At 32.9% G+C, this 15761-nt stretch overlaps 1 protein-coding gene across 2 annotated transcripts in view; it reads right to left on the bottom strand.

The window, feature by feature from the left end:
- The window catches only part of LOC126890685 (trace amine-associated receptor 1), a 748386-nt gene that overhangs the window by 140342 nt on the left and 592283 nt on the right, over window positions 1-15761 (bottom strand). For both annotated transcript variants that reach the window (XM_050659809.1, XM_050659810.1), the window contains exon 5: window positions 3272-3580. In XM_050659809.1, coding sequence (XP_050515766.1) covers window positions 3272-3580 — 309 coding nt within the window. The remainder of the gene's footprint in view (window positions 1-3271; window positions 3581-15761) is intronic.

Here is a 15761-nt window from a genome sequence, read left to right as displayed (position 1 = left end):
AAGTAATTTTAGAGTTTCCAAAGAAACTCTTTTTAGAAAGACTCTAGGATTTAGAGTTTCCAAAATAGAATTTTTCAAAATTTGCCGCTCACAGAATTTTTGAGCAATTTTCCCCATTATTTCGCAAACATTGTTCTGTAACTTTTTTCTACACATTTCTAGGTATATGCAATGGTACATTTAGTAAAAAGAGAAGTCAATTGCCTTTAAAATGGTCTACTGTGTAAGGTCGTACGACTATTTTTAAACAAGTTATGCTTTTTCAAGATTTTATACTTTTAATGATTTTTGATATTTTTTATGATTTTTTTTTTAATTTTCTCATTGAGACTTTTTTTCTTGTACATTTAAGTATATACATTCTAGAATAAAAAAACTTATTTTCTTTACTTTAAAATGTTGTATTGCAATCACCTCTAGGACTATTTTTAAACAAGATATCCGTGGGATATCCAAGGGGATCCGTAATTTGAGAAAAAATTTCATTTTTTTTATTTTTTCAATTAGAAGAATATAATTGCATATTGTAACACAATTTTTAATTCCAAATAACTTTTCTCGATAACACTTTTCGATATTGTGGAATATAAAGGTACTTTACTCTTGAGCGAAATTCATATTTTTTAACATACCTCGTACACTATTGACAAAATTTTATATCTGATGATTACATCTTAGGTTTTAGACTAAGCAGAGCATTTTATAAAGAATAATTTTTTTCATAAAGTTAATAATAAAAAGTTTTCCATATGGTTCCAACTTAGTGGGACCTATTGCATGTGTATATGTCAAACTTTGAAAAAGCATATCTTGTTTAAAAATAGACCTAGAATTTTTTACAATACACCATTTTAAAATAAAGAAAATAAGCTTTTCTTTTTATTGCACAATGTGTATACCTAAATATACAATAATAGAGTTATAATGAGAAATTTAAAAATAATCGTAAAATATATCAAAAATCATTAAAAGTATAAAATTTTGAAAAACCATATCTTACTTAAAAATAGTCCTACAGTCTTCTACGATAGACCATTTTAAAGGTAATTGACTTTTCTTCCTACTAAATGTAACATTGCATATATCTAAAGCTGCGTAAAAAAAAGTTCCAGAACAATGTTTGCGAAGTAACAAGGAAAATCGCCCAAAATTGTTGTGAGTGGCGAAATTTGAAAAATCGTATTTTGGAAACTGTTAATCATACAGACTTACACCAAACGCCATTTTAAAGAGGAAGGACGGAAGTTTTTTTTCTATGACGCCATGCCTATACCTATATCCCCGTGGAAAAAAGTTATAGGGCAAGAAACAAAAATGCTTCCTGTCGTGTTTTTTTCTTGCTTTTCTTTTGAATTTATTTTTGTAAAAAAAAAATATTTTTGACTTTAAAATGTGATATTTCGATAGTAAATTTAACCTGAAACAATTTTTCTGTAGACGTGTTTGTACCAAAGGTGAATAGAACTCACTCTAATTCGCCCTGTGCCTAGGGACTAATTCACCCTTTTCTCAAAAACGCACCCCTTTAAATGGTAGCACTCCGCGGTTTTTTCATACATAGAGTTCCATTGACTACATGAAACAATAAAACCCCGTTAACGTTGTAGTTCCTGTCTAAAATACATAATCAATAGCCTACTCTGCCAAAGCCATTTTTCAAAAAAAAAATACTTTAAATTTAGCAAATATTATGGAAAAAATCTTTTAAAATAAAACTAGATTTTTATTTTCCCACCACGTAATATTCATATCAGCTCTTTTGTAGTTGTAATATTGTATGCGCCACTGATTTTTACGGCGTTTAGCGGTTTTTTATTCTTGTATCAGGAGTTTTCAAAGTTTTTTATCAATTAAATGTATGAAGTTGAATGTAATGTTTCTCGATTACACGTTAAGCGTTATAACTGGTCGCCTTTGTCGCATTCTCTACCAAATGATCTAGTAGTTACGACACCAGACTTCTGATAAGACAATCCGAGTTCATATCCCAGCCATAATTATGATCGGCAAATGAACTTGGATTGCCCGATCAAACATAGCGTCGTAACCACTACAACTACACAAACCATTATGGCGATAATGGTTAAATGTATTACACTTTTGGAACTTGATAACTTCTGAACAGCTTAACCGATTTTGAACATTAAACATAAGTTTGAAACGTATTGATAAGTAGTATCTGATGGATCCAAGGTCAGGTATGACAACTAAAGGTATTACAGGAATTATTGAGCTCGAAAAACCGTTTTTCTCATAATAAATAGATTTGGTCATATTTATGAAGCCTATAATTTAAAAATTCGAATTTTCCCAGATATGTGGTATACACCGTTGTACGCGTCTAAAGTCCTCCTATAAACGCTCAGTTATGGGCGCAATTTGTAGGTTGAAATTTTGAGTAATTGTCAAAAAACCAAAATTTTCAAAGTTTAATTTTTTAGTTTTTCGGATGTACTGAGCCGTGTGCAGGTACGATCTTGACCGTTTAGGCACCATTTAAAAGCCTAACTCAATGCTATTGATGTGGGCTATTTGCGGTTTTCCTGGCTCTCCTTGAACCTGAGATATATACGCCCAAAGAATATATTTTGTATCTACCTAGCCCTATAAATAGCTGGTTTATGGGTAGTCAAAAATCACAAACTACACCGGTTCTGAATCGGCCTTGACCCCCTATTGAAACACAGAAAGAAAAATTCAGATCGGTGTAACTTTTCCACATACATACATTACATATTCACAAACATTTTCCCCTTTTTAAATAAAAACTGAGTCATAATTCTGAGCTCGGTAAGTTTCGAATGGTATAACCGATTTTCAAAATTAAACATGCGTTGGAAAGGTAATGATCAGTACTATCAGAAGCCGCAAAGGTAGGACTTAAATTTTTGAAATTTTTGGGAGTTTTGGGGACGAGAACGAAAAACAGACCTTAAATGGGAAGGGCCGTAAAATCCACACCCTTGGACAAAAATGGAGAGTTGACATATGGATGGGCGAGTCTTTTCCTAAACTTTAAGATGGGATGATTTGGTCCAATTTTCAATTCAGTCAGATGTAGAAAATCGAAAATTTCGTGTATAATATAGTGTCGCATGTAGGGGTATTGTGCGCCACTGGCGAGAACTGCCGTTCTCTGGTAATTAAAAAATAATCTTTCGAATATCACACGATAGTAAGAATAAATAAGAAAATTATGCTCCAGTTACTCTCATGTGATATTAATGTAGAAAATAAATTAAAAATAATAACAATAAGTAATATTACTCACTTTCTCCATACTGGTCGCTTGTGCATACTCCTCCGGACTCTGCACTGAATTACCTCTCCCCGTCGTCATGGATTTCCTTAGCCTCAACTTGTTGACGTGAAACGCGGAGCCGTAACAGTACATTAGGATCATCGTTGTGGGGAAATAAAAGCCGCATGCGACTAATATTCGTGTGGAGGCGCGACTGTAAAATGGTTCACAAGCCACCATCCCGGTAGGATTGAAATAGAAACCGCCATGGGGTAATACCAAGATTGAGAACAACGTTACAGACATGATCCATGTCATGCTGATGAGCGCCACGCAACCCTGGAATAAATTATTGTTTGTTATTATACAGGTAAAGCAGTTGTTATGACTAAAATTCAATTAATAAAAGCATCTGAATTATTAATACCGTTGTTATACAGTGCGGGTGTAACGTATGCATATATAAAGATAGTTGTGACACTCCATATGATAGATAGAGTAACAAAATATTGATTATGTATATAAGATGGACCAGCGATTTAAAATTTTCGACCTTTTCAATTGTAAAGTTTCTGAGATATACTACGCATGGCGTAATATATCTACTACTTATAAAAATATGCGTATTTTAAACAATTTTTGGCCATAAATAATTTTTAGGATAGAATAAACAGAGCCACAGGTTACCTGAATTACACAATATGAAGAAATAAAAATATCGGAAAAGAAATGAAAGGCAGAACTTACAAAACAGTCATCAGACCAATAATGACACACGCGGCACAAACACCACCCGACACAGAGAGGACAAAAGGATTGCTGGAAACACCCAATATTTTAGGTTCGGGAGCAGCTGCTTTGTCCGCTGTGCAACATCCCTATACGTATCCGTAACATATTCGGCCGTAGTGAGCACTAGGTCTCTTCTCTCATATAGCTCTTGCACTCTATCTCATGTAGATCTCTAACTACCAACACATGCAGCGGAACACATCCAGTAATGTCCCAGAAGGCTGCTGCAGACACAGTTATATTGGCGCATGCCACTAGTAATAGACTTGTTCTGTTTACTCGTGTTATGAGCTTCCTGTAGACCTATATCTCTACCGCTCCACTCCAGACTGGTCCCGCTTAGAGGAAAATTATTGATTGCACAACACTGTGCTAGGCCGTTCTCGTTTCGGAATTGGGTTCCCCAATGTTAGGCATCACCCTCACCCACGTAGTGCACTATTCGCCTCCTTCTAGGTCACTTAGGGTACTTTACGTGTTTCTTGGGTATTAGACACGTCACCCCACATTGTAGTCCTCACTTTCCCGTTCCTTTTTCTCTTCAGAATGGCTTCGGCTTTCTCAACTACGAGTTTCAGTCCGTACTGTGTCATCCATCTCTTCACGACGCCGCCTGCGTTCCGTACCCGGTATTTAAGATCTGGCTCGTCCCGCGCCACTACCAGTACAGCGAGTTATCCGCGAATGCGAAGGGGGTTGTATCCTCTCCATAGTCACAGTTCATAATCCCGTCTTATCTCTTCCCAAGGCATATCCCTGGGGAACAGCTGGCATCACATAAACGATCGTGCCCTCTCGCCAATGCCTTTTGTATGATCAACAACTAAGCAAGTACCAAGCAGGCTTTAAAATATCGATGTCCTCTGCGGACAAATCTATTCAATTTAAGTCAGTAATAATACATTTATGCTAAATAAAAATCAAAAATTTTGTTGTTGCGACTTTAAAAAAGCCTATAGACAGGAAAACAATAAAGAATAAAATGTTGAAAAAAATTTAAAAATGAAGACTTCTAGCTTTTAGCACTACATTTAAAATGTTTTAAGTCACTTTAGTGATGATCCAGTTAAGGTCCATGACACTACATATAAGAATAGTAGCATTAATGTTATTTTCAATTTTATATCGTGACTTTAAACATTTTTTCAATTTGATCAAAGATGATCTTGCGTTCTTGGTCTTTGTTTTAATTTTCGTCGATTGTTCTCACTGTTTGTTTAAATTTACACCCAAATAGAAAAAGTTTTTGAAGTTATACTTCTTTAGGCGCGATTGGGAAAAATGTTGTGAGTGAATTTTTATAAAACACCACGCGCATGCGCACACAGACAGTATGGAGTTAGTGGCTAAATCCTTCAAATTATGTATGTATCAGTGAAAATAAGGTGTGAAAAGAATATATTAGTTATTGGTTATAGAATTAACGGTTATTGCTATTCATCATTATTTTTAGACATTTCCTCGTCGTTTTAATCCCCTTCACATTCAATATTCTCATATTTATTTTTCCTCTGTTCATTCACCTTACAAATTAAATCTGACGTTTAATCTTCTTATTTTTTCTTTCCCTAGTCTATGGGGTCTTCTAGTTAAAAAGTTTACCACCTAACGACAAATTCATCCTAGAGTACTACATGTCATCGGTCATCACTTACAGTAATTTGACATTTCACCGGAAAGTTCCTTACACCTGATCTGTTCCCAAGATGGTTCCTACCAACGTGGAAGTCTTAAAAAATTTTTTAAAAATTTTTACATTCAAATTTAACTAAATGTTAATACAACATATAAAAAATTTGAATAATGAAGTCTATAGAACCATAAAAATGTAATCCAGTAGATTCTTCCTCCTTCCTGGTCTGGTAAGTTCCTTTACTGAGGTGGGCGTTATCACCACATGCTTAAAATTTCCATTTTACATTGTAGGTCAGTTTTATCTTTGCTCCAGTATTTTTAAGCTGATGATGGCTCGTGAACAGCCGAAACGCGTCCTTATATGACCATTTTATTAATTTACACATTTTGTGGTACTTCTTTGAGTTTTGTACTTCCATTCGAATATATTAGTGTTTTCAGTAAATATATTGATTATAATTTTTGTGTCTTTGGATTTGTCTTTCTCGGGAATAAGATAATAAAAATTATTAAAAGATTTTTATATAATTCACTTGGTATATTTGTCACTATGGCCATTCTAGGGCTGAAAAATCCTGGAATCAAGTATATTAATAGTGAAAATAGGTCAGTGGTAGAGCATTCGACTGAAGATCGTAAGGTCCCCGGTTCAAAGCCGAGTCTTCTCTGTTTTATTAATTTTTTAATTTTTTAATTTTTGGTATTGTTTTCAAAATTTTTTTTGCAAAGTAGGCAATAAGTATTGAAATTAGTTTAATATATAAATAAAATACAAATAAGCTGTTTAACGCGCATAACTATTTCGTTGAAATCATATAATAAACATGTATATTCCTACGTGCGTACAAAGTACACACACATTCTTCTTTTTTAGCAATCGAGCTTAAAAGTGCTCATTTAGCCCCAGTAGCAAATATGTAGCGTAACGTATTCTTACTAAACTAACTACACTACTAATAAAAAAAGTTAATAGCACTTATACAGGGTGTCCCGAAAATATTGGTCATAAATTATACCACATATTCTGGAGTCAAAAAGAGTTCGATTGAACCTAACTTACCTTAGTACAAATGTGTTCATAAAAAAAGTTACAGCCCTTTGAAGTTAGAAAATGAAAATCGATTTTTTTCAATATATCGAAAACTGTTAGGGATTTTTTATTGAAAATGGGCATGTATCATTCTTATAGCAAGAACATCTTAAAACAAAATTATAGTGAGATTTGTCCACACCATAAAAATTTTATGGGGGTTTTGTTCCCTTATACCCCCCCCCCCCCCCCCCAAACTTTTGTCTACGTTCCAATTAATTCATTATTGTGGTACCATTAGTTAAACACAACATTTTTAAAACTTTTTTCCTCGTAGTATTTTTTCGATAAGCGAGTTATTATCGAGATGCTGCTTCTTTTTTAATATATTTACATAAAAATTGTATGGGGGTTTTGTTCTTTTAAACCCCCCAAATGTTTGTGTACGTTCCAATTAAACTATTGTGGTGATACCATTAGTTAAACACAGTGTTTTTAAAACTTTTTTGCCTCTTAGTCTTTTTTTGATGTCACCTTTTATCGAGATGTGGCTTCTTTTTCAAAATATACCTAAAAATGTAAATTATAAATAAATATTCAGATTATCAACAGGTCTCTATAATCGTATAGGTCTGGATCCCGCGTATGAAAAAAAAGTTTATTAATAGCAAGCTGAAAATTTGTTAATAGCTTAAGGGTGTCTAGTCGGACAAACTTTGATATATGGGAACACTGGAACAGGGGAAGTTTTAATTGTGGAACAGGTTAAAAATTTGGAACGGTCAGACCACGAAAATGGCACATGTATTTTGTCCGACAGAACAGACTTAAACTCTCCGAACAGAGATTACACTTTCATGCAAAAATCAGACTGCTATTTATCACCAAATGGGCGTTTTAATGAGTGGAACATGTAGAATATGTCAAATGACAGGAATAATGACAGGTGATAAATAGCAGTCTGATTTTTGCATGAGAGTTTAATCTCTGTTCGGAGAGTTTAAGTCTATTCTGTCGGACAAAATAAATGTGCCGTTTTCGTGGTCTGACCGTTTCAAATTTTTAACCTGTTCCACAATTAAAACTGCCCCTGTTCCAGTGTTCCCATATATCAAAGTTTATCCGACTAGACACCCTTAAGCTATTAACAAATTTTCAGCTTGCTATTAATCAACTTTTTTTTCATACGCGGGATCCAGACATAGTACTTAACCATATACAAATATGTGGTGGATTTGAAAAATATTCAAAATATCTCGATAAACACTGGCTTATCGAAAAATTACTGAGAGGCAAAAAAGTTTTAAAAACATTGTGTTTAACTAAAGGTGCCACAATAATAATTTAATTGGAACGTACTCAAAAGTTTGGGGGGGTTTAACGGAACAAAACCCCCATAAAATTTTTGTGGGGTGCTCAAATTTCACTTTAATTTTTTTTTTCAAGATGCTGCTGCCATAAGAATGCCACATGTCCATTTTAAATAAAAAATCTCTAAGAGTTTTCGATATATGAAAAAATATCGATTTTCATTTTGTAATTTCAAAGGGCTGTAACTTTTTTTGGGTGCACTATTGTATATAGGTAAGTGAGGTTGAATCAACCTATTTTTGACTCCCGAATTTGTGGTATAATTTATGACCAATCTTTTCGGGACACCCTGTATAAAAAACAATAAAAATGTACAGAGTTGGTAGTTGTACAGAGGTGGTCTATAATCGGCGGGCTGAAAAATTCGTAGGCTGACACATAGATGGCGCTACTGGTAGTAAATCTATATGATTTTTAGTAAGCCCTAATCTTCAAAAGATGCGTTTATAAATTTGACAGCTGTCGATCTATTAGTTTATGAGATATAGCATTTAGAGTGAAGCAACTTATGTTATTTAAAAAAAAAATGATAAAAAGATATTTCGTACCTTAATAATTGATTGCTTTTTGGAGAAAAAAAATACTGTTAAAGCCAAAGTCTGGCTTGATAAACAATATTCGGACTCTGCACAAGGGAAATCAACCGTTAAGAAATGGTTTGTTAAGTTTAAACGAGGCGAAGTGAGCACCGAGGGCGATGCATGCAGTGGACGCCCCAAAGAGGCTGTTACCGAAGAAAATATCAAAAAAGTTCGCAAAATAACTTTGGATGACCATAAAGTGAAGTGGTTTGAGAAAGTTGAGACTGTAAAGATATGAAAGGAATGTGTTGGATATATTGTGCATGAGTATTTGGGTATGCGGAAGCTCTGTGCAAAGTGGGTGCCGCGAGAGCTCACAGTCGATAAAAAACAACAACGAATTGGTGTTTCTGGGAAGTATTTAAAGCTATTCAATCGTAATAAAACCGAATTTTTGTGTCGATATATTATAATGCATGAAATATGACTCCATCATTTCACATTTGAGTCCAATCGACAGTCTGCCGGGTCGACTACACGTGATGAACCGACTCCAAAGCGTGGAAAACGCAGTAGTGGGCTGGCAAGGTTCTGTCATCAGTATTTTGGGATACGCATGGCATAATATTTATCGACTATGTTGAAAAGGAAAAAACTATTAACAGCTACTATTACATTGCGATATTGGAGCGTTTGAAGGACGAAATCGCGTAAAAATAGCACCATTTGAAGGAAAATAAAGTGTTGTTTCATCAAGACAACGCACCGTGTAACAAATTAATGAAAATGATAACAAAATTTCATGAATTGGACATCGAATTGCCTCCGCAGCCACCGTATTCACCAGATATGGCTCCCAGCGACTACTACCTTTTAGCTGACCTCAATATATTGCTCGCTGGAAAGAAATTTAGCACCAATGAAAATTAAGTCGTCGAAACTAGGCTTATTTTGAAGCTAAAGACAAATTGTATTATAAAAAATGGTACTGAAAACTTGTATGACCGCCATAATCGTTGTATCACGCTCAAAGGTAACTTGAATTTTAAAATAAAATTTTATCAAAAAAAAATTTCTTTCTATGTTAGCCTACGAATTTTTCAGCCCGCCGTACTAGACCTACCTGCTCCGAAGCCACATCAGCCTATTCTTCAGTCTCTATATCACTGTATTTAAATCACCCTTTATTCTCTTATCTAATTAATTTTCGAGACAGTGCGAAGCAATGTGATTGTCACAAACATCTTAATTTCCCTTTTAATTAGTAAAACTTTAGAAATAATCTATTATTATTTTCAAGCAGTAACATTCAATAACAATGTCAATCCTTAAAAAAATATAACCTTTTAAAAACCCAAATTTTTCTTGAATGAGATATCTAAGAAAAAGGAAAGTAAAGGCCCACAGAGTTCCAGAAACATTAGGGATGATTTATAAAAACGATAATTTGAACTGCGTTGGTATTTCAAGGGTTATCATGATACTTTGTAAGGGTGGAAAGGTTCTTAGAATAAAAAATGAAATGCGTCCATCACAGTGCAAAAAAATTGTAAAACTTTCCTGATCTAATGTTGTTGAAAATTTAATAAAAAGTTGGTAATTTCTTGAAAGTTTGCAGATATTGTGTTGGTATTTTATTTAAAGGTCGATTTGTTTTCTAATGTTTTTTATACAATCGCCAAATTTTTAGATAACTTAGGAATTGTTTTGTTCTCAGTCTTAAAATTGTTGTTTTCAGTCTGGTGGGATGTAGAGTAACATTATGTTGTTTTATATGCCATTGGATTGAAAACTTATTCTTTTGCTAGCAGTTGCCGCCAGGGCATCTATGCCATTTCGTTCGTTGCAATCCGTGACTGCACGCCGGGTTTGTTTTGGTTGGATCAGAGAGAGCAGCCTATGTGCCTCCTGATGAGAGACTAATAAGTTTAGAAACCGGTAGAGATGCTTGCTGCACTCTTTGATTGGACTAGAATATGATACGGCTATATTTTCGTTTTGCAACGAAATTGAAAATGGTGATTCATTTTTGATTAAGAATTTTAATTTAACGAATAGTCTACTGCATAATAATCAATAACAATGTCTATATTACCGGCCAAACCCGATTTCAGGACAAACTAGTTTGGCCTAAGCCAAACTAATTTGTCCTGAACGTGATAGGATAGGAACGCCTAGGCCAAACTGGTTTGTCCTAAACGTGATAGGACAAATTAGTTTACCCCAGGCCAAACTGGCTTATCCTGATATTAATACGGATACTGCATGATAAACTAATACCGCTTAGTATAAACATTGTACCTGATATACCTAAACCAAAATAAATAGATAAACTGAATAAAATACTCGGTAATTTTATGTAAGACAATCATTTTTATTAATACTCTGGGCTAATTAGCAAAATACAAGGAAAAGTTATTTACCAGCAATTTTATTGCTGAAATCGAATCTTATGATTGTATATATTAATAATATAGGTATGCAAAGTCCGCAGATAGTGTGCTACTTTTTTTATAAACAAAATGGCGACCGAAAATCGTGTTTTTTTCAATTTTTGCTCTATAACTCCAAAGATTTTAACTTTACACCAAAAACACCCAAATAAAAATTCACCGCAATTAAATTCTGCATAGAGGCGTGTTTTTTCCGATTCACTTCGATGAAAACTTTCCCCGGAAAAAGCGGGTTTTTCCAACAAAATCTTTAATTTTCAACTAAAATTTTAGATAAGTAATTGTTAATCAATAACTAAATAACTTGGTAATGTAAAAGCTCTTTTCGTATAGATTACAATTCCAGAAGCCGATGGCAATTGAATGAACACTTTAGCAACAATTGAATTGTTAATTAAAAATTTACGGTCGCTATAATAACGACAATAATTACGATGCATAAGAATAACTATGATTTTTTCATAACAAGACACTATACCTATCTAATGTACTTTACAGAATTGAAATTGGACTATTTAAGCGGCCTCAGCAATATTTTAAAATTATAAACAATTTTTAGGCTTATAAACAAATAGAATATCTCGGGAAATATTAAACCAAATTAAATTGTGAAAACGGTATTCGAAAAACAGTGGCAGGACGCTTCTTCTAAAAGAGAAAACGTTTAATTATGACGAGTGGTTCCTGAGATACAACCGGTCAAAGTTGACCGGAATTTACGGCAAAGATATAAAAAATAGGATCATAATTTTTCAACCATCACCTTTTTATTTTTGTCGTCTTTCTCCACAATAATTTTCATATCTTTAAAATACTCATAACATATATTATTATAATAAAAACTATCGATAATACGTGTGAAAATTGCCAAAAATAGCAAAATTCCAATCAAAACTTAGGTTGGAGAAAATGTAACCCTCAAAGTTCAAAATCGGTATACGTTAAAAAATGCATTTTTTCGGCTTCCCATGGAGCAATTTCCTTCATTCTTTTTTTGTTCCGTAATAACTCGAGTAGAGCCATCGAACTAATGCATTTATAAATGTCAAACTTGCTTTTGTTTTGTTATAATAGATTTATTTATTTATAAGAACAGTAAACTACATATTTTTTCCAGTGGTAAGCTTTTTTTTAGATAAACTTACTACAAGTGTACCTTTTAAAGTTAAAAACATAAATATTCTCATTTGAAAGCTGTATAATTATTTAAACAATTTTTATTTAAACAAATTAAAATTTTGTGTTATAATAAATAAATTAATTTATTATAACAAAACAAAAGCAAGTTTGATATTTAATAATGCATTAGTTCGATGACTCTACTCGAGTTACTTGGGAACAAAAAAAGAATGAAGGAAATTGCTCCATGGAAAGCCGAGAAAATGCATTTTTTTAACGTATACTGATTTTGAACTTTGAGGGATACATTTTCTCCAACCTAATTTTTGACTGGAATTTTGCTATTTTTGGCAATTTTCACACGTATTATCGATAGTTTTTATTATTATAATATATGTTATGAGTATTTTAAAGATATGAAAATTGGTGTGGAGAAAGAAGACAAAAATAAAAAGGTGATGGTTTAAAAATTATGATCCTATTTTTTATATCTTTGCCGTAAATTCCGGTCAAATTTGACCGATTGTATCTCAGGAACCACTCGTCATAATTAAACGTTTTTCCTTTTAAAACAAGCATCCTGGCGCTGTTTTTCGAATACCGTTTTCACAATTTAATTAAGTTTAATAGTTCCCAAGATATTCTATTTGTTTATAAGCCTAAAAATTGTTACTAATTTTAAAATATTCCTGAGGCCGCTTAAATAGTCAAATTTCAATTCTGTAAAGTACATTAGATAGGTATAGTGTCGTTTTATGAAAAAATTATAGTTATTCTTATGCATCATAATTATTGTCGTTATTATAGCGACCGTAAATTTTTAATTAACAATTCAATTTTTGCTAAACTGTTCATTCAATTTCCATCGGCTTCTGGAATTATAATCTATACCAAAAGAGCTTTTACATTACCAAGTTATTTAATTATTGATTAAAAATTATTTATCTAAAATTTTAGTTGAAAATTAAAGATTTTGTTGGAAAAACCCCCTTTTTCCGGGGAAAGTTTTTATCGAAGTTAATCGGGAAAAACACGTCTCTATACAGAATTTAATTGCGGTGAATTTTTATTCGGGTGCTTTTGGTGTAAAGTTAAAATCTTTGGAGTTATAGAGCAAAAATTGAAAAAAACACGATTTTCGGTCGCCATTTTGTTTATAAAAAAAGTAGCACACTATCTGCGGACTTTGCATACCTATATTATTAATATATACAATCATAAGATTCGATTCCAGCAATAAAATTGCTGGTAAATAACTTTTCCCAAAAATGGCCTATTCTCCGATAATCAGCCCAGACTATAAAACGATAATGATTCGGCATAAACTAATTGACAATTGGAAATACAAACAATCATGAAAAACAATAATTTTTTTATAAAAATAACAATTATACCTCAATTAAAAAATTATTATTTCTTTTTTCATGGAGTGCTTTGGTGACACTAAAGGGTCGTTTAAACACAGCGATAAATCAAACAACTTATCAAGGTCAATCGAGTTGTTGCAACTTATCATTGTGGGTAAACGGTGCATCGTACAACTTATCAAAGTTGGAGTTGGGTTGAAGGTGGTATCGCATTGAATCGCAGCGTCTAAACAGTGTTTCAACTTGTCATCACAACTAGTTGCTGTGACTTATCGTTGTGTTTAAACGACGCTTTAGAATTGCGGAAAATCATTGTCTTCTTGCACTTATATCTGTATATGGAACAGTTTTTATTGCAGGTATATTTGACAAAACCTTGTTGTGATTCAACTGAATATCTCGTAGCTGCAACCATTAAGGGTATTTCAGAGCCTTGGTTTAGAACTTTCGACTTCATCTTTGCAGCAAGAAATTATAAATGAAATTCAAGATAAAGATAACTTAAAAGAAGATAATAGAGAATATGCTGCTGTATTTTCAGGTTGTAAAGAAATTGAAAATGTTTATATATTTTTAATTCATTTACTCTTTTGTGGAGTACTTAGAAAACCTTCTCGTTGGGACTTTACCACGCTGAGCCGATGAGACGTGAATTATTTAAAATTCCCTCATTTTAACGTTCGTCTCGGCAAACTTATGAATTTTAATTTTTGAAAGTCGTGGAGGTAGTAACCAGAGAGTTTCCATCTGTTGTCAATCTAGTGGTATGAGAACGATATTTATTGTCGTTTTCTTTACCACTGGATTGAGACCTTTTTTTTTTGGCTTAGACTTACCGTCATACTGCCAGACACATAAGGAATACAAGTTTTACAAAACAGGTTTAAAACAAAGATAACAACAAGAAGGTATTAAGTACACTAAGCTTAACAGCTAAAACAACTAACTACCAGAGGTATTAATTAAAAATGTTTAAGGGAATTATAATGATAATTTGCTGTCTTTTAAAAAGTTAATTAAAGAGTTGTATACATCTACAAAACCAAGTGATAATAAATATAATATATTCCAAGGAGTTGCTACTTTATATTTTAATAAATCATTTATTAATTTAGATGAGTAAATTGTATTTTTAGAACAACCAAAAAATATATGATCTAAATCACTTTCCTCTTCACAATGCTCACATTTATCATTATCCAAAACCTGTATTTTAAATAAATGCTTTGGATAACATGCGTGCCCGAATCTTACTCTAATAATAGAAGTTATGTACTTTCTAGAAGCTCTACAAGACTTGTACCAAGGAAATTTGGGAATATCGGGCTGAATTAACGAGTATCTATTTTGATTCACAAAAGAGTATCCCTTCCACTGGTAGCTCCACTCCCGATGCAGTGTTGACTTGAAAGAGATTATACTATCAGTCAGTGTTATTTTATGTAGAATACTGGTATCGGATGAAACGCTTTCTTTGGCTAATAAGTCGACATACTCATTATGTTCAAATCCTGCGTGTGCTTTAATCCAGATAAAATGTACATTGATTCCTTTGGTTAAAAGATTTTGTTTAATATGTTTAATTCTATAAATGTATGGGCAGTCTTGGATGTTTGGGGGTCCATATTTACCAAGAGATTTCAATACTGCTAAGGAGTCAGACAAAATTATAATATGGGCGAAATCAAATTCAGCTACATATAGTAAAGCTTCATATATTGCAATAGCCTCTACTGTATAAATCGAAGTCTCCGGTTTCAGTTTGAATTTCTTTTCTATATGTCCCGATGGTATAAAAAAGGCGCATCCAGTTCCATCTGCAGATTTAGACGCATCTGTATATAGAGCTATTGACTCATTGTAATTGTTCGTTATGAATAAAAGAATATTTTTATTTAAATACATGTTTTCACTATAATTTGGTACAATAATATCTGTAGGAGAAAAGAAAGAAGAGTACGCGTAGTTTTTGAATAAGTCGTACGTTTTATCTATATTTTTTAAGAGTACTATATTTTGATTGTAAGCTTCACACAGTAAGGGAGATTTCTTTTTTTGACAATATTTATTGGTTAGATCATGGCAACTCAAAGTCACTATTTTTTGGTATAGAAGTGGGTTAAGTAAGTATACTTTCATTAAATATTTTTTGGACAAAAAACTTCGTCTTAGATTTAAAGGAGGTTCCAAGGCTTCCAAATATAAAGCTTGTACTGGAGTGGATCTCATAGC

This window comes from Diabrotica virgifera, chromosome 8 (assembly GCF_917563875.1).
Source record: "Diabrotica virgifera virgifera chromosome 8, PGI_DIABVI_V3a".
Classification (NCBI taxonomy): domain Eukaryota; kingdom Metazoa; phylum Arthropoda; class Insecta; order Coleoptera; family Chrysomelidae; genus Diabrotica; species Diabrotica virgifera.
Note: the sequence above shows the minus strand (reverse complement) of the source record. Positions and strands in the feature narration are given on the sequence as shown.